The 27,057-nt window shown below is 51.3% G+C and overlaps 1 protein-coding gene and 1 long non-coding RNA gene across 4 annotated transcripts in view; one reads left to right on the top strand and one right to left on the bottom strand.

Moving 5' to 3' along the window:
• Positions 1-18,665, bottom strand: part of WIPI1 (WD repeat domain, phosphoinositide interacting 1) — a 21,334-nt gene extending 2,669 nt beyond the window's left edge. Inside the window, exons 1-12 of the mRNA XM_062612584.1 lie at positions 18,523-18,665; positions 16,546-16,628; positions 14,838-15,007; positions 11,368-11,464; positions 7,610-7,707; positions 6,526-6,618; positions 6,143-6,213; positions 5,151-5,258; positions 4,590-4,754; positions 4,310-4,417; positions 2,989-3,110; positions 2,107-2,207 (exon numbers count right to left, since the gene is read on the bottom strand). Coding sequence (XP_062468568.1) covers positions 2,107-2,207; positions 2,989-3,110; positions 4,310-4,417; positions 4,590-4,754; positions 5,151-5,258; positions 6,143-6,213; positions 6,526-6,618; positions 7,610-7,707; positions 11,368-11,464; positions 14,838-15,007; positions 16,546-16,628; positions 18,523-18,605 — 1,299 coding nt within the window. The 5' untranslated portion in view covers positions 18,606-18,665. The remainder of the gene's footprint in view (positions 1-2,106; positions 2,208-2,988; positions 3,111-4,309; positions 4,418-4,589; positions 4,755-5,150; positions 5,259-6,142; positions 6,214-6,525; positions 6,619-7,609; positions 7,708-11,367; positions 11,465-14,837; positions 15,008-16,545; positions 16,629-18,522) is intronic.
• On the top strand, positions 15,001-27,057 carry LOC134160512 (uncharacterized). Of its 3 annotated transcripts, XR_009963575.1 has the most exons (4): positions 15,001-15,392; positions 21,591-21,696; positions 22,025-22,225; positions 22,357-27,057. It is a non-coding gene; the product is annotated as an uncharacterized LOC134160512 (long non-coding RNA). The 3 variants fall into 3 exon arrangements; XR_009963573.1 differs by having other exon boundaries at positions 22,025-27,057; XR_009963574.1 differs by lacking the exon at positions 15,001-15,392 and adding an exon at positions 20,361-20,495 and having other exon boundaries at positions 22,025-27,057.

Raw genomic sequence — 27,057 nt, 5'->3', positions numbered from 1 at the left:
CTCTTCTCTGATCTTGTTTAATGAAGAGGCCACCTCTGACAACCAGCAACAGATCTCTTGTTAGACTGAAGCTGCTTCTCCTCACTGTTAACAGCTGAGCCTCTGAAGTCTTGCTTGAGGTCAAGGGAAGTGAAGAGGTTTCAAAATGGAGAGGAGCTGCTGGATCTGAGCGCTGCTGTGTCTCCAGAAGCCTGTCTTTAGTTCAAAGCCATCCCCGTGGCGCGGGCTGCGGGCGAATATTCCATTTTGTCCCAAGTTTTGAGGTTTTTAAATGTCTTTTTTCTGTTGCACGCTGGAAAACAAACAAAACCCTTCCCATGTTCCCGCCAAACACAACGCTGTCAAAACATTTTTGTTGGATAAGGTCAGGTTTTCTCTCCCTCCTTCTCCACACTGGAGTGACCGATGCCTGAAACCCCCCTGGAACGCGTCACTGAGACCAAACAGCACTGAGAAAACAGCAAAGTTCAGTGAAATCCAGAGCATCAAAACATCCTGACCACCGACCCGTGCGCACCAGAGCAGCGGGAGCCCTCGCCGCTCCGCCTGCGAAACCAAGGCAGGAGACATTACCGTCAGCAGGAGAGGGGCAAAGCCCAAGTCCCGGCGCAGAGGCTTCATCGGGAAGCTCCAATGGCTCACTCACCAGATCAGGGAGTATTTGTGGAAAGCTCCTTCCCTCCCACACCATCTCCTCCCCAGCACTGCGGATCTGAGCTGCTCGCTCGGGTTCATTCCAGCATGGGGGCTCGGAGAGATCAGAGTTCATTGATAAAGTACCTGCTGTTGTACAGCAGGGGTTCGGGGCTGCTTTTCTACAGCCTAATCCCAGCAGGGAGGCTCATTCAGGAGCAGCATGATTCCTGCTTGCTGGCATTTGTGTGTCCCTAAACCAGGTCAAGAGCAGGTTTATCAGAAGGAAGCAAAGGGTTTCTCTCTGGTCCTGCTGCTCCTTCCAGGGGCCTGGGCCACCGCCTTCTCCTCCACAACAAGGAAGGAAGAGACAAGGAGCAAACAAGGAGGAAGAAGGAACAAGAAGGGAGACGTTTTAAATACCCTTCTTGGGTAATGGAGTTGGACAACTGGAAAACTCCTGTTCTCAGTTTGCAGCAGGTTATGTTAGAGGCGACAAAAGAGACTTGGTCTAAGGTTAATCAAACTGAGTTGGATTTAGGTTGTGTTGTTTCAAAGGGAGTCACGAGCTGGTCACTTTTGATCTGAGTAACACTTTGCATCAGTTAACAGCAAAGTGCCTCCCAGAGGTCAGCCTCTGCCTATGGAACAAATCCTGGGTAGTTTTTACTTCCTCCTTTTCAGGCAAAACTCCCCAGCAGGATATGTAAAAACAGAGTGAAAGGGATTCAAAACTCTGCCAAGACTACAACCTGAAACCCATTACAATATTCTGCTGTATTAATGCATTACTAGCATGAAGACAGCACTAATTACAGCCAGAACATAGCACGTTACCAACAGGAGTTCAATACTTGACACAACAAGGAAAAGGAGCTGGAAAGACACTGCCAGGCTTAGGTTAGATTTTAAAAAGCCAGTATCTGCTCTAAATAGTAACTGAGAAAGTGCCATGTAAAAATCATAAACGGGTTTAAAACTCTGTTAATGCCTTTCATCTTTGTCCTTGGAAAAGGAGTTTCCTTTTCAGTTAGCTCGGACTTGCAGGGACTGGTGAGGTTCAGGTATGTTCCAGTTGCAGTCCATAAACTAACCCAACTGACTGTAAATGCAACAGGGAGTATTAAGTTTTATTTCTAAAGGATGGTATTGCTCAGATGAAAGCTACTCCTGGTAATACTGGAAACCTGCACAAGGCACAAAGGTTAGATCTGGATCTGAACCTCATTCTGCATCTGCACTTCATTCAATGAGCTTGTTCAGATCCATCTCTAGTTATTAGGTTTGATCATCTCTGCCCCATCCCCAGCTGCCATTAATGGGGTGTTATTTTCCTGGCACTGTCCCTATAACTTAGTTATTTTAGGCTTCACAGTGAGCTGGGACAAGGTGGGGACAACAGTATCTCTTCTGTAAGAAGTTAATGCTTTCTTCTCAGCACGAATTGCAGTTTTAGGGGTTCCGAATGCTCACAGGAGGAAACTCATTCTCGTCATCAAGACACACTGGTCCAGTCGCAAACTCATGCTCTGGGATAACCTCTCCTCGCAGGGCACCACCGTCCTCTGAATAACCTGTGCAAGTAGAAATACAGAAGGTTAGGGATGGATGGATGGATGGATGGATGGATGGATGGATGGATGGATGGATGGATGGATGGATGGATGGATGAAAGGAGGCTGGAAACAAACAGCAGAGATACTGTGTTATCACATTCTTAGCACAGAGCTGCTTCCTCTGGCTTTTTGACAGCACTCTGGGGGACTGCAGAAGATATCTCCCTTGACACTACAGATTAGGAGTGGACTACATGGCCAGCTCCTGGTGCAACATCCTCCACCATGAATGTGAGCACTAATTTCAGTCAGATCCACATCTGTGTGTGGACCTTTAGACTTGGGAATGTCATGAGGTAGTGGCCCGGTCTTCTGCAACCATTTACTGTGAGGTTCATTAGGGTAAGATGTTAACAGGTTTGGGAATGATGAACAAAACCAGTGAGATCTGACTTCTCCAGCCACAATTCCAGCTCCTGGAAACCAGCCTGGCAGCAGCTGCTGCTGACAAACTGTGAAGCTCGGATGTGGTTACTGCTCTGCTGGCGGGCCTGTTTGTGGTCCAGCTCTGCACAAGGAGCAGAAGCACTGGCAAGGGGTCCCTGGAAGCAGAGCTGAAAATGCCTTGCCTGGTTTTGGGGCAGAGGATGAAGCTGGTGAGCTCCACAGAGTGCTGCTGCCCCGCTCCATATTGCACAAGTGGTGTTTCCAGTTGAACCCTGGAAGGTTGGGAGACTTTTCCACTTTGCCCTAGGTGGCTTTTTGCTTCTGCAGGAGGAAGGGCAGGCATGATGCTTACCTGGCATGGTCGAAGTTGAAGGCACTGTGCTTTGTCTGGCTACAGTTGCTGCGTAAGATTGAGGTAATGGAGACTGAAGGTCGTTTTCTTTGTTCTCCTCCATCTTTCCTGAGCCAAGAAGACTGTAAAGGAAGAAGAGAGGGGAGAAGAGTTAGTTCTGATCCAAACCCCTCCTCCCCCAGCACCGGCTAAGACAAGGACATGCACCCACATCTCCTTGAAGCACATCACCCATCCACATCACTGCATCGAGGCACTGCCTGCAGCCCTAACAGTACTGCAGAGGAGGAGAGCATTGTGTCTACAAGTAAAGCAAGGGGGAAGCAGAAGATAGGGAAAGCACTACTTCAGCTAGAGGACAATGCTGGCAGGAGAATAGAAGGGAACAGATTGACCACAAAAGCTTTAGGTTACAAAGGCAAACAGTGTTTCTAATCACAGAGGGGGCTCCGAAAGGCTTCCAACAGGAGCGGACTAGATGGGAAAAGCAGCCCTGGCTAGTTTAGGACAGCGTTTGAGCAGAGATATAGTATGATGTAACGTAACTCATGACCCAAGGGCCCTTTTCAGTCCTCTGATGCTCAGAGGAACCCACATGACAAAGCTGGCCCGCCAGCTCCGTTGGGCCGCTCCAGGACGGGCGTCAGGGGTGTCGAGGGCGGCCGGAGCGCGCTGGACAGCGCAGCTTTGAAGTGCTTTTGTTTTGTGCCTTTCCCAAAAGCTGCTGGCATTTTCCTGGCCGTCCGCCACCCCCCCGGCTCACAGCACATGTTCCATCCCAGCCCACTCCAAAGGCTTCACATCTGGAGCCAAGCAGCCCAGATGTGTGTGTGTGGGGGGGTTACATGTTTAACGGGATTTGCATCCAAACTGAGCAGCACGGGGAAGGCTCTGCTCTGGCGCTGCATGCCTGCAGCGTGCATCTCCATGGGTTTTCCTTTATGGAAGCTTCCAGTTTCACTCCACACCATCCCACCAAAGTCAGGGTAGGACAAGGTGCTCTGCTCTTCTACCACCATAGTGGTCAGCACTCTGCTGCTGAAAGCATCAGAGGTATGGCCTGGACACCTCTGCTGTCTAAGCTGCGATGTCCCACAACTGCCTAGGGGTGTGAGATGGCTCTGATTTCTTCTGCAAGAAGCCCCATGTGCCTGCCTGCTGATGCGGTTCCCATCCAGCTCTCTTGGATTAGGCAGCTAAAATCACAAAGTTCCAATGTTCTTGCTCCTACAGCTCCATTTTGTGCTTTCTGGTGGAATTTCCCTTGATGTGTTAAAAGATGAGCCTCTGTATCAGATGTGCTGGAGGTATAGATAGTTACCTGTGCTTCTTAATTAAGACACACTCCCCTCCATCTTGTGGGTCCAGGTTATAGATACAGAGATGTCCATCTGATGTAGTCACCAACAGTCGTGGCAGCTTCTGAATCCTAGTGAGGAGAGCACCATGAGTCCAAACACATCTGCACTCACACACACGTACACACCCCACCTCGCTGTGTGCTCTGCAGGCAGGGTACAAGATATGGGCCGCCCTGGTGGTGTTCTGCAGAGATAGCTGTGTTTGCTCACAGGCAGAGGGATGCAGGTGTCAGTACATACGTGGAGAGGGCACAGATGTTCCTCTGTCCGGAGACGTTGAGGCGGACAGTGGCGAAGGCTCGATCCTGGTTCATCATGCCCGATACCTGAGCAGGGAGGTAGTTGGTGGCAGCCTGGAACATCTTTCCCATGTAACCGCTCCAGGTTGGAGGCTCTTCTGGCCGGCTGAGGGGGTCACAAAGCAGCATCAGTGGGGTTACCACAGTCAGCGTGACAAACCCGATCAGAACATGCAAAATGATCCTGATGTGGGACACGTGATGGCTTTCTTTGGAGCACCTGCACGCATTGTGCACCAGCCTGGCTGGATACACAGGAAGGAGGCAGGGGAAAAGGGCAGTAATAAATCCAGAGCGGGCCTGGAGAGGCTGACAGCAGGGATGCAGTGTGTGGCTTTTCCAAGGAGTGAATCCATCAGGACACAAAGCCAAAGAGCTGGCAGCTGGTATTGCTCACGGGAGAGTATGTGGTGAGGAAATGGAGCTCTGTGACAGTAGACCTTTGCAGCAGAGACACCCCTGGGCAGGCAGGTTAAGCCAGGCTCTGGCTGCCACCCCTTACCTGTCAGTGAGATGCTCCAGTTTAAAGATGTGCACAGTCTCCGTGTTGCTGGAAGCACAGAGGAACTGGGAATCCATGCTGAACACCAGAGAGCTGATGTTCACATACCTAGGGCCAAGCAAAGACAGGACTCATCACTTCCTGGCATACCATTAAAGGGGAACCGCTCCGTTTTGCTCACAGAGAAGAGGATGGGGAGGAAGAAGACCCATACAGAGTGAAGAGCCCCCTGCCCACCTGTGGGCTGACTGACAAGCATCTCCCTACTCCCTTTGCTCAGAAGAGCTGGGATTATCTTTGAGCTCGTGACAAACAGCCAGAGAGGTGGAAATGTCCCTGCTCGCAGCTGTCTGTGGAGTGAACATCTGTGCCAGCCTTGCTACAGCAGCTAAAGCTTCTGGTACTGCAAAGGCCAGGGAAGATACCCAAAGTGCTGGAGAATGGGATGCATACAGCATGTCCTGAGCAGGCTCAGGAATACCAGGGTGTCTCGGACATGGCAGTTTATGTGCTTGCAGAAGTGGGTGTAAAGCTATAGGCAGGTCTGGGATGGGAAGAGGAAATGGATTGGGAATGGATCTACTGAAAGCATCTGAGGGAGGCTGCAGAAGGCCCATTCCTACCACTGAGACCTGGGCTCTGCACAATGATTTAGCAGCTTCAAAGCCCCTCCTTTGAGAGAGTAAGAGTTGGGCTGGTAACTTTGGGGACTTCCTTATTTCAAGTAAGCAGCAAGCAAGGACAGAGTGAATGGACTGAATCTACCTCTGTTCCCTGCAGTGGCCCTGTGCTGTGACACACTGAACTGAACCACTCGACTTGCCGGAGGCAGCTGGGTCTGGCACAATGGCTTTTCTATCTGATACGTTCACTCTTGTTCTCCTTCTGCAACAGATGCCAAAGGCACCGGGATCTGACGCTGCCCTGTCCTTCTCTTTACGTGTCTGCTCCGGGAGCCCTCTGTGTACTCGTCACGGGCAGAATGAACTGACCTTTTCATCCCTCGACGGAATTCATAGAGCTTCTGCCCCCCCGGAACGGAAAACACCCGAATGACTGTGCCCTGCGAAAGAGGCAAAGGGAAAGACCATGCAGGAGCAGGGCAAAGAGCGGGAGCCCTTTCCCCGACGCACCCAGGGAGCTCAGGATGTGCAAAGGCCCCTCCTGTTTGCCAGCCGGGGTCAACCTGAACGTGATACACCTGACTCGTGCAAGTCAGAGTCCTTTTAGTGCCTCTCCTGTGCTAGCTGTGCTTAAGGGCAGGCAGCTCAGAGGTCCTGCTCTCCATGCTGCAGGATGGGTGGCTGGGACCCCGCTGCCAGCCACGGGCAGAGCCCCCAGGCTCACAGGGCGCATAGGGAGGGTGCTCACTCACTTTCTCAGAGGCACTTGCAAGCTTCGAGCCGGTGGAGTTGAAGGCGAGGGCAGCCAGGGGCCCGTCATGGGCAGGAATGGCGCAGGCTGTTTTCTGTGGGGCAGAAGGCAATGTGAGTGCAAAGAGGCGCCTTGCTCCTTGGACTGCATAAGGGCGTTCCCTGCCTTGCGTTTTATCCAGGCCTGCCGATATGGATTCACGGGATCATGCTGTGCTTATGGTATCCCTTCATCATCCTCAGCATTTCTTATCTCTGCCCTACCTTGTGCTCACTCCCCACCCAGCACGGCCACAGAAAGCTCACTTCAGGGGCAGAGGTCTCCATCTCTCCAGGCTGCAGGATCACAACTGAGCCCTTCCCAAAGCCTGGCCATGTCTTTGTGCCGAGACAGAGCCTCCTTCCCTGCAATTCCCTCTGCTGTACAGCAGATCCTGCTGCAGTGACACCACCCTGGTTCCTGCAGGGAGCCCAGGCCCTCACTAGTACCTCTCACAGCAACAGCAACAGCAGCAGCAGCAGCAGCAGTGTTTTCCCCTTGTGCTCTGCTCCTCCCCTGCTGCAGATCCTCAGCTCCCGCTGCACGTACAGAGCCACAGCCTTATGTAATCCAAAGCCCTGGCTTAAACAGCAGATAATCATGACCCTGCTTCCAGCCAAGGACAGGCTTCCTGAAGCGGCTGTGGATACCTTGCCCTCTCCGTGACTTCGGGTCTGGCACCCCTGGCTGTGCCTGGAGCAGCTCCAACCTCCCTGAGCTACCCTGGTCACATCCCCTCTGTGGGATGTGCTTCCTATAGGAACCCCTCATAGGAGCCCCCGTGTCAGCCTGGCCACAGCTTCAGGCTGCAGGGTAATGGGTCATGTTTCCCTCACTATCCCATAGTGGGAGATGGATGTCCTGAGCTCAGAGAGGCTGTCTGCTTCGCACGACATCCAAGCAAAGGGAATGTGCCTCCCTGGGCAATTCCCTTGCAGTCTAGCTCGGCGCAGTGCATTAATTCATCCTTCCCAAAGGCCCCGTTGGCTTTGCTGTGGTTCTGTTTGTTTTCAGCCCGTATCCATACGGGCGAGCTTCGCACTTACCAAACTATTTCCGTCGTAAAGCGCGATCTCTCCGCTGGTTGCGCTGCCGGGATAAGCCAAGTAGGAGTTGGCGTGGTTGATGGAGAGCGCACACAGACCTGGCACGGCGAGAGGGACACGGCTCAGCTTGTTTGGGAAAGCAGAAACGCGGCCATGGACCCCGCAGGGGGCTCAGGCTCTGTCTCGTTTGGGGACGGTGTCTGGCACTGGGTGCAAGGCGCTGGCAATGCCTCGGCCGTGGGGACACCTGCTGGCATGGGACAGTACGGCTCCCTCCTCCCCAAAACCTCCTGCTCTGAAGCCTGCTTTTGGGCTTCTCCCCTTCCACCATCTCCTTTGAGAAGGCAGGAATAGGTGCATGAAACACAGCAAGGGCGCAGGGCTAACAGTGCATCTGCCTAGGCACATTGGGCAGCTCCAGATGTGCACAGGGTGTATGTGGCCTCTCAGCACGGACACAGCCCCAGTATGAAGGCTGGCACATGAAGCCTGGCATGCAAAGAAGTGGCTCTGGGACCACTTCCTTTTTCTCTGAACGGCAAAGGGAAGCAGAGGGAGACCAAACAAATGCCACGGTTGCGCAGGGAGTTTCCGGCTGCCGAGGAACTTGAACGTAGCTGAATCTGAAGCACAGGGGGAGTTCTTCCCTGTAACAGCCATCTGGGTTTATGCCAACATGAGCATAAAGCTTCCCAACCCCCCCTTTCAAAGTGAGCAGGAATTGCAGGCCGGGACAGGGAGGGATGGATGGCTCTGTGTGCGAGCACATCCATCCGCCTGTCCCCCAGGTGACCTGGGAAAAGAGCATCTCTTCCTGCCTCCCGTTTGTGCCGCTGGCTGAGGACCCATCCCCATGAATCCTGTCACATACAGAAGCGAGTCTCCCCTGCTTCCTGCACCACATCCGCGTGCTCCCAGGCCTCCCAAATCCCGCTCAAGGCTTCAGCATGACCTGAGCTTCCTGACCCCCAGCTCATCCCACGTGCGGAGGAAGCCGCGGGGTTAAAGGCTGCTGGGGCTGCTGCCACATTCCTCAAAGCAGGACACCCGAATGCTGCACAGACTCACACACAGAGCGTGCAACCCATCATGGCAGGACACAGCCCTGGCCCCAGCCCAGCGGGGGGGAAGGACAGCCTGAACCTCTCGTTTTAGGTCATTGTTTATAACTAAACAAAGAGACCACAACGGAGCTGCAGGATGGGCCCACGGGCCCCGGGATCCACTCCCTATCAGTCAGAGTAAGGCTTTTACATCGTGCCAGGGACAGCGTGCGCAGGGGAGAAGAGGTTCAGCAGCAAAGCACAGGCCACTGAAAGGCACCCAAAGAGAGAGCGAAAGGAGGAAGGTAAAGACAGAGCAGAGACTTTGCTCGTGATGAGCATCCCATCTGTTCAGGATGGTGCTCCCCCGGCCCAGGCAGCCCGGGGGGATCAGCAGAGCCCTTTCTCTAAGCACTGGATCTAGGGAATGCTGAGGCTGAACAAAGCAGGCTCTGAGCGGCTGCTCTGAGTCACCCACTGGGAGAGGCCGACGGGAAACCAGGCCAGGGGAAAACACAGCTGTGAGTGTACTGGGCTGACCTCGGGAGACACAAAGCACAAGGAGCACAAAGGACACGGCAGCCTTTGAAGATGCTCCTCTGCTCTCACAGCCCTGACAATGACTGCTGGGTGCAGTGGCGTGCTCAGGAGGGAGGAGGCAGACTGGTGCTGCTCAGGATGGCACCTCTGGGACTGCCACATCACCTCCTCAAGGAAGGAAACAAGGGACCCTCTCAGAGAAGCCTTGCCTCGCCCCCAGGCAGGTCCAGGCGCATACGGGGCTTTGGGGGGAGCCACATGAGGTGGTTTTGGAAGCTGCAGCCCTGACATGCATGTCACCATGAGCACTGTGACCTCCTCAGTGTTAATCCTGCCCCTGACACGAGCCACATGTAAAACAACATGCTTAAGCACATTTGGAAAACAACAGGCTCAGTACTATGGGCATCCTCCTCTCCTGCTTGGAGGAGGCTGGACCAGGAGCCAGATCCTGGCCATGAACAGCCTTAGATCTCACTATGACAGGTTGGTGGGTGTGCAGCAAGTCCTGGTCCTCATTGTGCTGGCACTGCCGTGCCCAGGGTGCATGCTTTGTAGGGGTTGGCATGCTTGGTGTGTGTTCCTACATCCCCAGTACAGATCCTCACTCCAAAAAAGGGTTGTACATGGAGTGGTGAGGTTGGGCTGCTTCAGCCTCCTGGACACACCATCCTCAGGGTCAGGCTTGGGACCAAAGCAGTTGATCCAGGGTCAGAGGGAGCACACATGGCACTTGTCACTCAGCTCATTTCAGTGACAGATGCTGCAGGAAAAGGGTTTTAAACAACTGAGCCTATATGAAGCCCTGTGATCCCTCGTCCTGCCCAGTGAGCTGATTGCTACTGCTCTGCACCTGTGACCTCATCATTCATCCCCACTTGAGGCCTGGGGACCCCTGCCCTCCCTGCCAGGCTGGGCTTCCTCAGGAAGGTTTTCAGCTCTAATTATATTTGCGGTGTTCAGCGTGTTTAATCCACATGGAAAACCATCTGCTGAGGCCTGAAGTAGGTCGGGGAGCCGCCAGAAGAGCATCCCTTGAAAGCCCAGCAGCCAGGCGTGAGCATCACAGCAGCAGCTTCCCCATCAACCACCCGTGAAACGGTGCTGCAGCCTGCGACCGGCTGGGATATCACAGCGCTGCCGCAGGCGCTCGGCCAACATTCCCTCTCCATGGCTAAAAATAGCTCCTCTCCCACGAGCAGGAAAGCCGGATTCACCCTGTGCTGCACACAGAGAATGTGTTCTGCAGCCACCTGCTCCGTGCATCTGTAGTGTATATGGGATACATGCCCCATCCCTGGCAGTGTTCAAGGCTGGGCTGGACAGAGCCTTGCGTGACATGGTCTAGGGTGAGGTGTCCCTGCCTATGGCAAGGGGTTGGAATGGATGATCTGAAGGTGCTTTCTAACCCAAACCATTCCATGATTCTATAATATCAGGTGGCAGCCCAAGCTCTGAGGACTCCCTGGCAGGGAATTAGGGAGTGTTCTGCCTCTCTTCACAGCTCTAATCACTTGGGGAGCTGACCTCACAGCCTGCAAGTAACCACAGGAGCTTTCTACCCTAGGAGAGCAGTGCGTGTCCATGGCCAAAGGAGAACCTGGGTTAACCACAGGTCTGCAGGGAGTGTGGAGCTCTGCAACACAGTGCGATGCTGCAGAGCTGACTCACTCCAGCAGGGCGGGAAAGCGGGGCCGGATAGTGGGAACACCGTGGGATGCTGACGCAGGACACAGTGAAGGAAGGGCAGGGAGCTCCAGGGGGAGGATTTCAAGTGGTCCTGTATGTGATGGGAAACTTGTGGTCCTGGTTTACTTAGTTTCCTGCTTGTGACTGAAAATAAAGGCACACTGTGGGAAGCAGCGAGTGCATGGACATCTCACATGAGGACAGGAAGGGAGCGAACCTGGGAGGTGAAGTCAGACCAAGACCACTTCTGCTCTGCTTTGCTGCATTTGGTGCTCAGGAGAGAGCAGGGGTTTGCTCAGGACAGAACAAACCCCTCTGTTCTCCTCTCCCAAGCCCACCTGACAGCCTCCATGCATTTCTGTCTCCCCAGTGCTGAATTAGGATACACAAGGCAAAAGCTGGTTTAAATCCTAACATGAGTGTTGTGGCTCTACAGAGCTCCTGCAGAGATGTGCAACCCCTTTCACCCAGTTCTCCCATGCTCACCTGTTGTATTTGGGGGTGTATCCAGAATAGTCTTCAGAAGCTTCATGTCCTTAATGTTGTGGATGTAAATTGACTCTTCCAGGCAAACAACCAGCCTCTGCAAGGACAAAAGGGACATGCACAGAACCTCAGCCGCGTGGGCACGGTGCCTCTGTCTCTCCCACAGTTCACAAACCCAAATCTTTCCCCTCAGAAGAACTCAAAGGAATTTTTAACACACTGAAATACAACAGAAGCATCATCTCGTGTGCTCCTCCATCCGCCCTGTCAACCTCGCATTTTGGATGACTGCTTTTGAGAGCTGCTGCATCTGGTCTTACTTTAGAAAGCAGGTACCGCATCATGACTTTATGCTGCTCTAAGAGCTGACCTTCAATACCTGCAAGCCCCAGAAAGAGGAAGACACATCAGGGTTATACCCACCATGGGCCCTGATTGCCATCTATCCCTACTTTTCTTTGCAGTTCTTTTCATAGCAAATAGCCTTCTGATCATAAAGACCTGGCAGCAGAGGGGGTGCCAATCCTGCCTGCCTGCACATGGGGCGATGTACCCCTTGGCCTGGCTCTCTCCTGCCCTGGGAGCAAACACTTAGGTGATGCTGCTGTTAGTCCCACTGCTGCTAAACCCAATGCATCTGCGCAGCACCCGCTTCTCTTCTCATTTGGCACCAGCAGGCAAGGCTCTGCTTTGTGTGCCTGTAGAACAGCACTGAAACTGGGCTGGGAGAGGTCTGCTTGGGCAGTCACGTTTACACCACCCTGGCAATGGGCAGGGGATGTCCAAGTTCATGTGCCTGTACCTTTTCTGCTGCACTCTTCAGGCACATCCACCCAGCCAAGAGGCAGCTGCTAAGAGAGGAGCTGCCAAGCACTGGGGAGGAAAGGCACAGAGGAAAAGGAAACCTAATGCTGTAACCTTAGCACTGGGCCACCACCTGCGTGACCGCTCTGCTCCGTGTCTCTGCCTGGTCCAGATCAATCTGTGTTAATCACGGAGGCATTTGGCACAGAGGCCTGTTTTGGGACCAGGTTTTGGATGTGGCTGAAGGGTTGTGCTTTCTAAGTCCAGCGAGCGCACAGCTCCACCTGCATCAGTACCAAGTGTCCAGAAGCACTGAAAACCTCCCAACACAAATGGAAGGCTACACTCCATCCAGGCTCCTGATGCTGGAGCACCCGAATCCATGTCCAGGAAGCCTCCACCTCTTTAGAGATGAGGCCACTTATTTAGTATCTAAATGTGGAGCTTAGTCACTAACTCGAAACACCCACATTAGAAAATCTTTGCTTTGCTCCACCATTACTCTCAGATCAAACTCTTTCCCACTTCTATTCCTGCTAACCACAGCATCTGGGGCTGTGTCAGGGCCATTTTGCATTTCCAGGAAGACTTTGCCTTTCCTACAATAACAGCCATCAACTTGCAGAGACCGAGAGGAATATTTATACAGCTGAATTCAGCCAAGCCACCATGAGCCTTCCCAGAACTGCAGACACACTGCTATTGATGTACAGGTGAAGGGAGGGCTCCAGATGATGGCAAAGCCAGAGCTGCAGCAAGAGATGCTGGCACCAACAGGGACAAAATCCAGGAAAGTGATGGGGACAGGAGGTGAACAGGAAAAGGAGGCCTGGACAAGCTCACCAGTTGGAGGGAGCTGCTTCTCTGCCTCTTTACCCCATGCTAACGTCACTGTGAGCCCTGCTGAGATGAGGAATGGATTCTGTCCTCAGAGAAGGTGCCTGGTGCTGTGATTGCTACACAGGGCTGCTACCAGGCACCGTGTCTTGTATGGAATGTTACTGCTCATCAGTGTTCTTTAGTACTTGAGTTGCACATGAACCAGGTGACATGTATGGTGAGGACTTAAATGCGCTGGGCATGGACACAGCCAGATCAAACCTCTCCAAAGAGCTCAGCAGGGCTTCAGCAGTGAATGAAAACCCAGGGAGGTTACAGGAGACCTCAACTGGTCCCACAGCAAAGCTTTATTTGAGACAACTCATAATCTACCTTAACACGCTTAGGGTTATGATGGAGCTCGGAACATGGATCAGCAACAACCGAGGGACCTGCTTGTTTGTTTGCACAAGGACTTTTTCACAGGGAGACCAAACTGAAACAGGCACCATTTTGAGAGCTGTTCCTGCTTTATTTGCCACCATCATCCTGTGCTAATGCTTTGTGTGGGATGTGGCCTTCTATGGCTTTTAATGAAGTATAAAAGCCCAGGCATGGGGTTCAAATGTCCCAGCACATGCAGAACCTGACTGCTGCTGGTTTAAGTCTTGATCATAGGGTGGAACAGTGATTTCTCTTCTACCTACCCCAGTATGTGCAGCATTTCCAGACCTCTCCAGGTGAGTGTTACAGCTGGAGGATGAGCTCAGCCCAGGACTGGAACCCAAGCTCATAAAGCAGCCAAGAACATGGATACAGGGCTGGGCCTCTGCATCATCTTCAGGCACTCCCCAGAGCAGCCCATGGGGAAAAGCCTGAACTTGCTCTCACACTGATCTCCCCGAGCAGAGCCTCCCAGGTTATTTTTATACCTATATATCTATCTGCAATTCATAGGGAGTCCTTAGTTTTGCCAGCTCCATTGTAAATTGAAGAAAATCAGTTCAGGGCAGGTTTAATTGTGGTACAGGAACTTCTGGTCAAACACAGCTTTACTGGAAACTCAACCCAGAGTTTCCTTACGGGACAGCCTCACTGCAGGACTCACTGTTGCTAACTGAAGAGAGGCTGATTATATACAATTACACAGACTGCTTATTTCTCCATTGTAAAACATCCTCTGCTTCTCATGGCATGTACTTTGAGAATAATTATGGACAAAAACAAAGGAAGACTTAAAGTCCTCCCAGAGGGCTCAGGGCTGCACGAGGCTGTGTCCGTTCAGCCAGTAACACTCTGAAAGTCGCCTTCTAAGTGGTCTAAATGTTTTCTACACCTTTAAAAGTAAACCAAGGCTGTTGCAGGAGTTGAAAACCAGCCTTTGGCCTCATCCACAGAGCTCAAGTCACTCCTGGGTTTTGTTACCAGCTCTGAAGGTCTCACTTGTAACCAAGATGGCAGAGGTGGGCCTGCAATCAGGATGTGGAATCCAAGGGAGGGAGGAGGATGAAAAGGTGTGTTTTTGGCAGAGCTGTCTGCTGAGTAGGCAACAGGACAGACAACAAAAAGCCTTTGTGTGACTGCAGTGAAAACAAGGACTTAGCTTCGTTTTACTGCAGCAAACAGTGGCAGCAGATGATCTCCACAGCATCCTGCTCCTCTGTCAGGTCACTGAGCCTGAAGTGGAGCTGACAGGAGAGGACAGGTCCCTCTGAGCCACTTGAGTGCCCTGCAAACCTACCCAGGCTGCTGCTCTGCTGGGCAGTGGGGTTCCAGATGGAAAGCCAACAGCAGCCAAGAGCCAGTGTGACAACAACTCTGGCTAAGCCCTTTGGCCAGGCTCTTACCTGACGGTTCAGCCGGATGGACAGTATGTTACTGGAATAGCTGTAGTTGCAGATCTCTGTCCCTTTCTTGAAGTGGTACACATTCATTTGCCAGGGCTTGGCATGACTGACCACAACCACAAGGCTGCTGGAGAACAGACGCTCCACGATGTAAACATCTGGGATTTCATCTGGGCACAGAAAGGAAAGCAAGGCAAGAGGCTTTAGCTTGGCTTATGGTGGGTTTGACTTGTGCGACTCAGCTCAAGAGGGGATCAGGTTGGAATGCTCAGCGCTGAGGTGTTCAACGTCTGCTTTTGGTACAGATTTCTCATACCTGGCACAAAGCATTTAGGTCACAGCAGGAAGGGGTTAATGAACCTTCCCCTAAGGCAAAATTTCAGCCAGCCCCCTTTGACAGGGCTGTTGTGCCTCTCCTGGGCAGGGCTCTCCAGCTGAGGCTAATCCCTGCATCCTCCAGCTGTAGTTAATGCTTGGGAAGGGGATATAAAAAGGAGGAGCTCAGCAAGCTTGGTTAGGGACTTTCCTGGAGTGAGCAAGCTGAGGCTTAGTGAGGTAAGGCATAAACAGTGTGTAACTCGCTGTTTACTTTGCATGGAATCTTGTTTCTCCTGGCTTCCTTAGGGAAGCCTGATGTGTTTATACCCTCCCTGTTACTGGGACTGTGGTCTTCAGAGAGCTCTAGTGTGGCTGTGGTGACAGTGGTGTGGCATGTCTTGCAGACCATGTTTGGGATGGCTCCTGTTGTGCTGAGGAGGCACCGTTACAATGGTCTTGGTGGGCCTGTACCTAAGTCATCAGGGGCTATGACTTCTAGTGTAGATATCCTGAATGGTGCTTGGGCTGTGCTGCACTGGAGGCACAAGGACTGCTCCACAGCCATGATGTGGGTTTGCTCACATCTCAAGCCATCACCTTGAGCGTGTCATCAGCAGGGATTTGTTTCTCTTTGGCCTGACTCTGCGGGCAACCCAAATTCCTAAATACTTTTAATGCAAGCCTATGACTTGTTGCTTTACGGGAGCTTAGTTCCCCTGTGAGTCAAAGGGGAAAGGAGCCTGGGCTTTGCTCCAGATGATGCAGCTATGTCTGGTTGCTGAGGCTCCTTCTACAGCCAGTGGAAAGAGACCAGCATATCCCAGCTGTGAGGTTTATCTTTAGTGCATCTCAGCTGAAACACTTCTGCCCATGGTCTGAACTAGAGCATGTGCTCCCTGAGGCCTGACTTGTTTTGGGCTATGAAGTGCACTGCATGCTGCTCTGAGCACAGCCTGTTAGGAATGACCTTCCTGCACGGGGAAACATGTTAAAAACATCCAGTAAATATCACATTGGACTAAAAGCCTCAAGTTATCCAGTGTCTGTGCTGGGAGTCTGCAGTACATGTATGTGAAACATGCCAGTGGTGAACTACTTCTGAATGTTGGTGCAAACTGCTGCTGTCAAACTGGCAGCAGTGAGTAGAAGCTGAACTGTAACAGGGTTAAAGGACTCCCATAAGGTTAAAGTCCTAATGACTGTTCAGAAGCTCCTCCAAGGCTGTAGCTCACTGTAAAGGCTGCCGTGCACCAGGCAGTAACCAGGGCTGTTCATCTCCTGATATGGCACAGCAGAAACAGCTCTCTGAACAGAATCACCCCCTTGAGGCAGACTCAAGTGCAGTAACACAGGTAAAGCCTGTCAGCCAATAGTGAAACAAGACACTTACTGCTTTCATGGACCTGGTCCAGTTGTTCCACAGAGCTTAAGGAGAAAAGCCTGTATCCAGTTGTGGTTCCAATTGCCAGGGAGCTGCAAGGACAAGACAAAAACCTGCTAGTTCAGATCCTAAGGCCTCCAAGTGATAGCAAGCGTCGCTGCAGGCAGGGTGTGCTGGTTCTGACTGGGATGGAGTTAATCCTTCAGATTAGCTTGTATGGAGCAATGGTTTGGATCTGTGCTGGAAACAGTGCTGATAACACAGGGATGTTTTAGTTACTGCTGGGCAGTGCTTAGAGAGAGTCGAGGCTTTTCTGCTCCTCAGTAACGAGGCTGGGGGTGTACAAGGAGTTAGAAGGGGACACCGCCAGGACAGCTTATCCCAGGGATATTCCATACCGTATGATGTCATGCTTGGCGTATAAAGCTGAGGAAGAGGAAGGAAGGGCGTTCAGAGTAATGGTGTTTGTCTTCCCAAGTTGCTGTTAGGCATGATGGAGCCCTGCTTGCCTGGGATGACTGAGCACCTGCCTGCCAATGGGAAGTGGTGAACTGATTCCTTCTTTTGCTTTGCTTGTGCATGTGGCTTTTGCTTTCCCTATCTTTTTTCCCTGTCTTTATCTCAGCCCATGAGTTTTCTCACTTTTATCCTTTTGATTCTCTTCCCCCACTGCATTGGAAGGGAGTGAGTGAACAACTGCTTGGGGCTTAGCTGTGGCTGGCATTAAGCCATGACACAGAAGTAATTCCTTCAGTGACCTCCATGAAGGCACAACTTCAGTTTCCACTCTCAATCCAAAGTATATAAAATAACAAACCAAGAATCTGTTTTTCCATCTGAGGCTACTGCAGCCTACAAAAGGCAAGTATCCTGTAAGGTGGCAAGCTATCACTCATATGGCACTGTGGCTGCTGGAGGAATAGAGCTATATTATAACCTGAAAGGCTGCAGATAGGACCTTAAGGATATAAAAAGGGACTCTTTCCCATGCCAGGAGCTGATCCATCTGCATGACACTGACCTATGAAAGCTATGGAAGGTTTGCTCTCACTAATAGCAATGGATGCAGGCATGGAGTATGAGACACAGTCATGCCAAGTGCTGGCTCTGCTCAGTGCTAGATATAGTAAGCAGCAACATGTACATCTTAAATCAGTGCTGATTTAAGACCTGCCCAGTGCCCTGATGCACAGGGTTTGTGGTGCCCAGCCGTTCACGTCAGCACCAGGGCAGCACCCATCAATGCACTCTTTGTTTAGGCACAGCAAATACAAAGCAGTGCTGCAAAGGTAACGGTGTTCCAGGTGTGAGGCTGGTGGCTGTGGTTCTGATCTTGTACCCCATGATCTGTGCTGTGACCGCTGCTGTGTGCGTGTCTCGCTGCTTCAGGATGTTTCCTGTGCCATTCAGAGACGGTTCTTAAATGATGGGCTTTGAAATGGGTAAAGCACAGGTTAGCAATGGTGAGAGGCTCCATGAAACCCTATGAGGTGATGGGATGGGGCACTCACAATTGCTCACAAATCCCTGGCAGTGTTCAAGGCCAGGCTGGACACGGGCTTGGACCAAGCTGCTCTATGGAAGCTGTCCCTGCCCGTGGCAGGCGTTGGAGCTGGAGGAGCTTTGAGGTCCCTTCCACCCAAACCGTTCCATGATGGCGCACAGGCGGCTCATCAAGAGCCCTGTGGCTCTGCCACCTACAAAGTGGCCTCAGGTCAGCAGACCAAGCCCTCCGAGTCCCCTCCGGCCGTCCCGAGCCGCTGGGGAGGGAAATCCCGGTGATCCTCGGAATTTGCTGCCTCCCAGAGACCGACCCGGGGGGAACCCGAGGCCGTGTCCCGAGAGCCGCGGGGCAGAGCCGTGGGATCGCGCAGGGCCCCGTCTGCACCGCGGGGAGCCTCGCACGGGGCCCCGCGGAGCCGCACCCGTGGACAGGGTGTCCCGCGCCCGCTGCCGCCGCCCGCCCCGCGCCCCCGCCCCGCTTACGTGCAGTCCTGGTTGTAGGAGAAGCAGCTGAGCGCCGCCGGCGACCCCGGGGCCGGGGCCTGGGCCTCGGCCGCGGCCTCCATGGAGCGGGCGCGCCAGCTCGGCCCGCTCCGGCCCCCGGCCCGCTCCGCGGCGCGCAGGGGCGGTGCCGCCTCCCATTGGCCTGAGGAACCGCCCCACCCACGGATAGACTTTCGCATTGACCTATCAGCGAGGAGCAAACGCCATAGTCCCGCCTCCGGGGTTGGCGGAACGGGCCGCTATTGGCTGGCGGCGCGCATCAGCTGCTCGTGGGCACGTGGTGGTGTTGTGGTTGCATCAGACGCGGCCGGAGCTGGCGCCCATCGCTGCGGGCCGCGGCCTAGGGCGGCTCCGCGGGGCCCGGTGCGGGTGTGGAGCGCGGGAAGGCGGTGACTGCAGCGCTGCTGCAGGGCAACCCCTTCCCTTCCGCGGCCGCGCGGTGCGTTAGGTGTGCGTTAGGTGTGCGCGCGTTAGGTGTGCGCGCGTTAACGTTCCCTTTACTCACACGATTTACGCTCTAAATATACTGGGTTTGTGCTTTATCCATGCGATTTGCGTGCTGCTGTTTATGGGGCCAAACTTACCAGGGAAAGTGCAAAGGGAGACAACCTCCCTCGGAGCCAGTGGCTACATGGGAAACGTTGTGGAAGTCGGTGGGACGGCAGAGAGCACACAGGAACAGGGACAAGAGCTGCAAACCCCTCATTAGATGAGTAATCCTCATGTGAGTGCTGAAGTCATTGCCCTGGATCACTGGATGCACACCGCAGGGCTGCTGGAAAAATCAATACCATCCCAATGAGGCAGAGCCCATGTGGACACAGATCTCTGCCTGGGTTAACCCCCTTTTGCTGCTTGTCAGAGAGTTTAAAACCTGTGACTGTGAAGATGATTAATTTGGGGGAGGATGTATGAAAACAGACAGCTTAAACCCATCAGCTTGGCTGGTGGCAAATGGGATGCGTCCCTGGGATGCAGAGCACATGAGTGATGCTGCAAAGGTGGCATGGGAAGAACTTGAAATTCATCATGTTTTGAGGGGGAGATATCTTCTTGAGGGGGCCTAATAGGGAAGCGCTAATAGAACCTCAGAATGAATCAGAAAAAGCTGGTTTTGAATGGCCTAAGACCATCCCTGTGGTGGTCCAGCATTTGGTTTTGAAACAGGGATGTCAGAAAAGGGGCTTGCAGAGAAGGAAGAAGTTCAGACCCAAACTCAACCCCCCTCCCACAGACCAACCCAGGGAGTCAGTGCCTTGTATTTCAACCAAACAGCTTCTGAGCAGCTGCTGCAGTTGGGTGTTTGCTGCTTGGGTAATCGCCATGAGCCGGTTTTATAGCGAAGCCTTGATAAAGCAGAGCCACAGAAGCATCAGAGACTTGGGCAACACAACTGTTTTCGCAGCTTGACTGATGCAACCCTGTTTGTTAATCTTCCTCTCTGCCTACAACGGCCATTTAATTAGCAGAGGTGGGAGAAACAAACAGTTCTTGTCCTCTGCTGCAGTGTGAAAACCTTTGGTGACCAAGATCTTTCTTGGGATCTTGGAATATGTCGCACCTAGGGAATATGTCCTGGCAGAGACAGCAGAGAGCCCTGCCGGCACCAGAAGGACCCTTCTTGCTCTGATGCTTGCATTTGCTGGGAAGAACGTATCAGAAGTTGGCTTCCCTTTCCTGACAATCCTGTGACTGCAGTAACCATCAACAGCAACAGCCTCAGCTCAGTCATTAGCTCTGAAACCAGCCGGAGTGTGGCCATCCCATCGGGAATGGTTTTCAATGTAGCACACTTCATGTGACAGATGTTGGTTTGGGTTTTGCACCCTGGGTGTATGGATTCAAGCCTTAAAGAAGAAACAGAGGTGAAGAAGCTGAAGAGCCAGCCACTGTGTCTAGAAGGGCCTCTCCCAGCCACAGCATCCTGCATGTGGTCATTTGATGTGAAAAGGGTTAGGAACCTTTTGATGGCTTTTAGGCTTTTCCTGGCTCAGTGTTTAAATTCCAGCCAAGCTCTTCCCTCTCAGATAAAAGAATTTGTCTCTGTGAAGCTGTGGCTGCCCCGTCCCTGGCAGTGCTCAAGGCTAGGTTGGACGGGGCTTGGAGCAATCTGCTGTAGTGGAAGGTGTCCCTGCCCATGGCAGGGGTTGGAGCTGGATGAGCTTTAAGGTCCCTTCCAACACAATGAAATCTGCTACTGAAAGAAAGGTCTTGGCAGGGGATAAATCTGCTAAATATCCTTCACTGGTGCTCATGATAACTATGAGCTTGTTGAGGAACTTGAGCCTTCCAGTGGGAAAATGGGCAGGAGGGAGCAGGTGAGGGTGAATGTCGGGCAGGAGGGAGCAGGTGAAGGTGAATGTCTAACAGGGACAGCATATGTTTCTCATAGCAAGGAAAACTCTAGGAGCTCCAGACAATAAATGCTGCCATCTGGTGCTGTGAGTCCGGCTGCACACGTGCTTCATTACGAGTCTGGCATTAGTACCCACTGATGATTGAACACAGTGATGCTTCTACCCAGTGCTTGTTACATGGAGACAGCGGTCTTTGCTTGCTCCTTGGATTATCCAGTGTACTTCCACTTGGGTTCAGTGCTGATGTAGGGGAAAGCACTGACCTCAGGGAGCTGAATAGTTCTGCCAATAGAACACTATAGAAAGGAATATGGGATTTAAACATTTTTTTTGATATCATGATTCCTGTATCAAATATATAAATGTGGAAAGAAAAACCAATGCGCAGAACATATTAGTGCTGGTCACCAGCAGGCTGGCTTGTCTTGCTGCATTGTCTGGATAGGTACTAACCTGGTGTGGGGAGGGGAAGGGGTATACCATGGGAGCGTGCTTGCCACATGCATATAAGAAGTATCACCGCACTCTACTTAAGGCACAGAAATCAGGAGAGATGCATTAAGGCCTTAAGGACCTTCTGCTGGCTTGTGCGTCAGTCAGGGTGATGGAAGGGCAAGAGCCTGACTCCACAGCCAGTCTGAACATCACCAGTGTTTGAGAGCTCTGCTTCTAGTAGCTTTTCCTTTTCAGTTTTAGGTGCTGGCCCTCAGCTGGATCCTGCCATTCAATGAGCAGCCCTTTCAGAAGTGCTTGCCAAGGTCAGGGGAGAGCTTACAACCTAATGCTGCCTTCCCGTGTAAGTTGGATTAATGCTCCTTATCTTATCCTTGCTCTGGCAAATATCCCGTTTCCCTAACTAGCATTAGGACATCACACTTACCCTGGCAATGGATTATCTCATTGGAAGCTTTGATGAATAGCGTTGACATGATGCTCACAGGAGTGGTGCAGGCGGAGGGTGGCTGAGCTCTTTGGGGTGCATATGGGACTCTTAGAGTCTCTTTGAGAACCATAAGACCTGTATCACAAAGAGTGAAGGGGTTAAAACTGGAAAGGGAAAACCTTTTGCCTTCCCTTTAACTCTTGGATACAGCACTAATTGCAATTCCTCTCTAATTATGTAGAGATCAAAGAGTGTGCAGACATGAGAGATCAGAACAGCCAACACAGCAGAGGCAGGCTGAGCACAGCGAGGTCCCAACAGACGGAGGAACATGGGGTTCCTGCACAGCCTGGTGTGAGCAGACCAGAGGAGCAGCTCTGCTTTGAGAGGCTGTGGAGGGATGACGTTGGGAACACAGGCTCCCTGCACAAGGTCCGAGCACGTAAGTCAGTCTCATGACCTGGGTGACTTCTCCTCTTCTGTGCTAGACAAGGAGGGGCTTTGAGGAGAAACAGTACAAAACACTGGTATAATAAATACATTCACAGCAGAAACAGCTTGGTTCTTGTTGAGACAGAGAGTGCAGGGAGGTATCTGTGCTGCCCATGGGACTGTGGTATACACACAACCAAGGTAACTGCAGCTGCTGCTCGCCAGAGCCTCCAAGTTCACGTGGATGCAGCTTCATGACTTGTTTTGCAACCCATCCTGAACCAGTTCTTATGTAACTTAATAAACTTAAAGCTAATTTAAGTGATTCAACCAGTGATGCCCATTACTGGAGCACACAAACATCTCATGAGCCTGGATTCATCCTCAGCCCAGGCAGTGCTTTTATCCCCATTCTACTCTGGGAAGCAAAAATGGAACAGGGCAAAATGACTTCCACAGAGAGGCTGGAAATGAGTAGCAGAGCAGGAAACTAGACCTACATCCCCTCATCATCTTGTTACTTCTCATTTAATGGTTACAGCTGGAGAATTAAAGCTATATCATATTCCTGTGGGCACACAGCACATGCCAAGCAAGCTGACATTTCAAAGACCTATTGTTTTTCGAGCGGGTTCCTTCTATCTGGGAAAATGTTCTATTATCTTGGGGGGAGAGAGGCAGAAACTTGCATCAGAAATCACTTGATTCTGCAGCCAGCTTGTTAGATGTTAGTCCAGGCATTGTCTGGATGTCAGTCCAGACCAAGAATAGTGGATCTGACCGCCTGTGTGATGTGTTTACTTTGCCACCTGCTTTCAGAGACCACTACATAAGCAAATGACTGTTTAAAATGCTTTTATGTGTGCATCTCGCAAGAGAACTGTGTCACAGATGATGCTCTGAGAGGGAGCTCTCCCCAGACTGCCTCTATGTTAAAAGCAGGGCAACTGAGGATTCTTTTCAATGGGGGTATTTACATTCCATTACAAAACAAACACTGGTAGTATTTCACATGCATTCCCGGAACAGAAGTCAACAGTAGCTGCACACTGTCTCATTGCTCTTTAATTCAGTTTGCGTCAGAGAGATCTTAAAGTCAAGAATCACATTTGCAGATGGTCGGGCAGTTCATGAACTGCTGGAGCTGCCCAGAGGTTGTGTAAGTTAAGGATGCAAAACAAAGGCAGTTCACATCCAAACTGCAGGAGGCAAAGACCTGCTGCTCTCCCATCTCCTTCCCTCTCCAAGGGTCTTTTTTGCCATCCTTTGGATGCTGTTTTGTATCTCTCATCTCTCGTGAGGCAACTTAGCACCCCAGCCTGCATCTGTTATCCCACTGTGCTCATCCCTGTCCTCACTCAGAGCTGAGAAGGAGAGTCCTGGAAGTCCTTTACGCTTGTACATAGACACCTAAGCAAGCGGTTTCCAATACTGTCAGGAGGGTGCTTAGAAACTTCTTGCCTTGCTGTTGAGGTGCAGGGTAATTGCTGATCTAGACTCATCTGCTTTAAGTCAGAAGAGGGAACACTGAGTTCAAGTGAAACACGCTTGGATGGCAACAGAACAGCGTTATCTGTGTTAGCATTTAATCAGGGTATCCTGGCTTTTTCAATGTGTGACATACCTCAGGTAATGACTGCACTGCCTCTCTTATGCTGCCGAGCTGCTCAACACTTACTCAGGAGGTAGAATGTTCCCAACATTGCCCCTTGGGTGTTGGGAGCCTTCCAGCTGGGAATCATGCTGTGTGTATGCAGGGCTGTGTTGCAGCAGGCACGTCTCGCAGATGTAAATGGATTCCCTGGCTGGCCTATCTTTAAGATCTGGGCGCTTCAGGACATTTTTTTTCTTGGCTCTTGGTTACTCTGTTTGAGTCTTACCAGTCGTGTTCTTCTTCAAAGTAACATATGGAAATGATCTGAGATCAGTTTTGCTTTGCTCACAGCAGACTTGTTCTGTGCATGGGAACCGTTTCACATGCTGTCTGCCCAGCTGGTGTGCAGCAAGACCAAAGGCAGCTTCCTGCCACCACCTTTCAGGGTACACAGTGGTTTCTCACCCATGGCACAGGTTAGAGCAGGAATCTCAAGTGCTGTCTTTCAAGCTGTAGTTATTGATCGTATCAATTCCTTGCTCTGTTCCTTTATCACAGAATTACGGATGTTGATAACAGGTTTATTTCTGCTGTAACACACCCAGAGGCTGACACTACCTGGCTTTGTTTCTCCTTGCATGCAGGTATATTGAAAGCTGTCAAGTTTCTACAGCCAACTCCAGAGTCTGGCCTCAAGTAGCCTATTGTTCAACAGCAGTATGGTTTGCTGTCTTTTGGCTCCTAATCTGTGGATCTTCCTATGAATCACACTGGACAGTCTCAATGAGACATGGGTGCAGCAGCAAGAGTTGGTTATTTGCTCTGTTAGTTAAACAAAATACAAGAAGACATGCCCAAAGGCCACAGCATGAATTCTGCCTCTGGCATTGTCATGGCCCGCAGGAAGCTCACAGGTTTTAGCTCCGTTGACTTTCTGATTGCTGGTCAATGCGGATTGTAGGGCTGTTGGGGCTAATGGCAGCTTCTGTTTGGTAGAAGAAACCTTTCTGTACCATTATAGCTTCCTCATTCCCCATTTACCCTACCTCAAGATGGTGCGCATGCAGCAGCCATGTGTTGGGCTGTGCCTCTTTGGACTCTGCTTGTACATCAAGGGTGATGGATTTGTGTGATTTAACATGTAGAACTGTGTGTGGGTCAAACATTGGCTCCTTCAATCTGACACTTGCTCGATTCATTTGCTTTCAGCCGTGTCTGATGGTGGTACCTCACGGGCAGAACATGATGGTCCTCAGCAGAAACCCCACCACGGTAACTCCTGTGCAGCATTCCAGATACCCAAGGGCACTGTTAATTTTCCTGCCACTGGAGTACCCATCAAGAAGCTGGTTTTGTTCTCTGCACGTAGCAGGGATAGCCAACTTCTGTGCCTTCATTTCTCATTGCAGCTCATAGAATTTCATTTAACCCTGAGCTCCCCAATCACTGTTCTTCCTAAGATTGCTGTTGGAAGTATTTTTCTGGCTTGGTGATCTATAACCTTTTTCATATGGATCCAGCAATTCTTCAGCCTCTTTATCTTCAAGCTGCTCTTTGCACTCCTTTACCACTGCTCCTCATGCCGCGCTCACTGCTCCATGCACAGTCTTCCTACCCAGCCACCTTGGATCTAGTTTACTTCCTTGGTGGATGCTGCAGTGCTTTATACTTGCAGAATAAAACCAAGTCAGTATCTCTGTGGGGTTTGTACAATCACATGGTGGGGAGCAGAATAGGAAGCCTTGATTTCTTCCCAGCAACCATTCTTAGCTTCTATTACTGTTGATCACTGTGTTGATAAATAGCACCATAAAAATTAGAGTAATAAATTCAGTCTTTGTCAGAACTTCTGGGAAGCTTTGTTAAAAAGCAAACAAATTATCTTCCCACTTGGGATATTTCAGATGCTTTTTACAGACAAATTTATGGGTCTTTTATGAGACCAGGAGTATGTAGCCTACATGACTTAATGCAAAATGGTGATGAGCCAAATGCCAGGGAATGATGAGGTGGCATTGTCACCCTGCTGATGGAGGGATCGTGATGATCTCGAAGAGGGCTGCTGGTTTTAATCATGAAAGTAGTGCTTTTGAATTCTTTGTATGAGGCTGAAGCAGAAGCGGCTAAGTACATCAGCCTAACAGAGTGCTTTACAGCCATGAGTGGACATCCTGGTCCAGGTTCTCCATGGGAATTTGGTAGCTAACTCAACTTGCAGGGACCTAAATACCTCTGGACACTTCCACCCTGAATCTGCCTGCAAAGATCATCCTTCAGGCAGTGTTTCTTGGTTTAAAACCGAGAGCAATCAGGCTGTTAAAGCCAAGAAGTCCTACCTGCAGCACTGTGCTGTGACACACGGTGATTCACAGCCCCTGCCTGGGGAGTCACCTTGTCTCAGTCATGCTCAGACTCCACCAGTGTTTACCAGTCTCAAAAGCTGGATGTGCCACTGCTATGGACACGTGATGGTTTCCACCACTGAAATCACTGCCGTGCTAATCCAGTGCTTGCCAATGGGGTTTGAACCAGGACTGACAACTAAATTAGTCTTTAAAATGAATACAATACAGCATAGGGGATAAAATGGAGTTACAAGAAGGGTTCCGTGGAGTTCTCACTAAAAGCCAGCAGAAGCAGCCAGCAGAAGCAGCCAGCGGGGCTCTGCACCTTGCCCCCCTCTCCTTAGGGTCATGCTGGCTGTGCCTCCCAGCCTGTGCGTCGGTGGATTCATTCCACTGGCAGCCCTGCTCCAGCCACAGCCTCAGGCAAAGGGCTGCTTCATGAGAAACTCTTTAATGCATGAAATGGTTTGAAATGAAAGTTGTGGGAATCGTGCTGACGGTAACGTGGGTTATTCACTGGGGAATGTTTTATTATTTCATTAAAGCAGTGAAGCCCAGGGCCTGACTGTAATTCAGACCACACCAAACGGAGCAGGGCTTTGGTTTTAATTCCTCTTACGTCTTTAACAGTGAAAGAATTAACACATGAATATGGACACAAATACATGAGAAGCATGATTTAACTTTCAGAGACAAATCGGTGCTGACACACAGAGAGGGAGCTGTATGTGGTTAACAAGGAGGACTTTGGGTTGGCATCACAAGGCTCCTTCCAAAAGCCTGTTATGTTCCCTGCCTTTCCGCCTGAACTCTGGCTCCAGAGCTCAGGAAAGGATTGCATCAGGAGCAAGCTGTACAACAGTATCCTTGTTTTCTTAATAAAGAGAATGTCGCAGAACAGGT

The sequence above is a fragment of the Pezoporus occidentalis genome, unplaced genomic scaffold, assembly GCF_034315485.1.
Source record: "Pezoporus occidentalis ecotype Australia unplaced genomic scaffold, CSIRO_AGI_Poc_V1 ctg160, whole genome shotgun sequence".
NCBI lineage: Eukaryota > Metazoa > Chordata > Aves > Psittaciformes > Psittacidae > Pezoporus > Pezoporus occidentalis.
The sequence above is the reverse complement of the archived record's forward strand: the minus strand, read 5'-3'. Positions and strand labels throughout refer to the sequence as shown.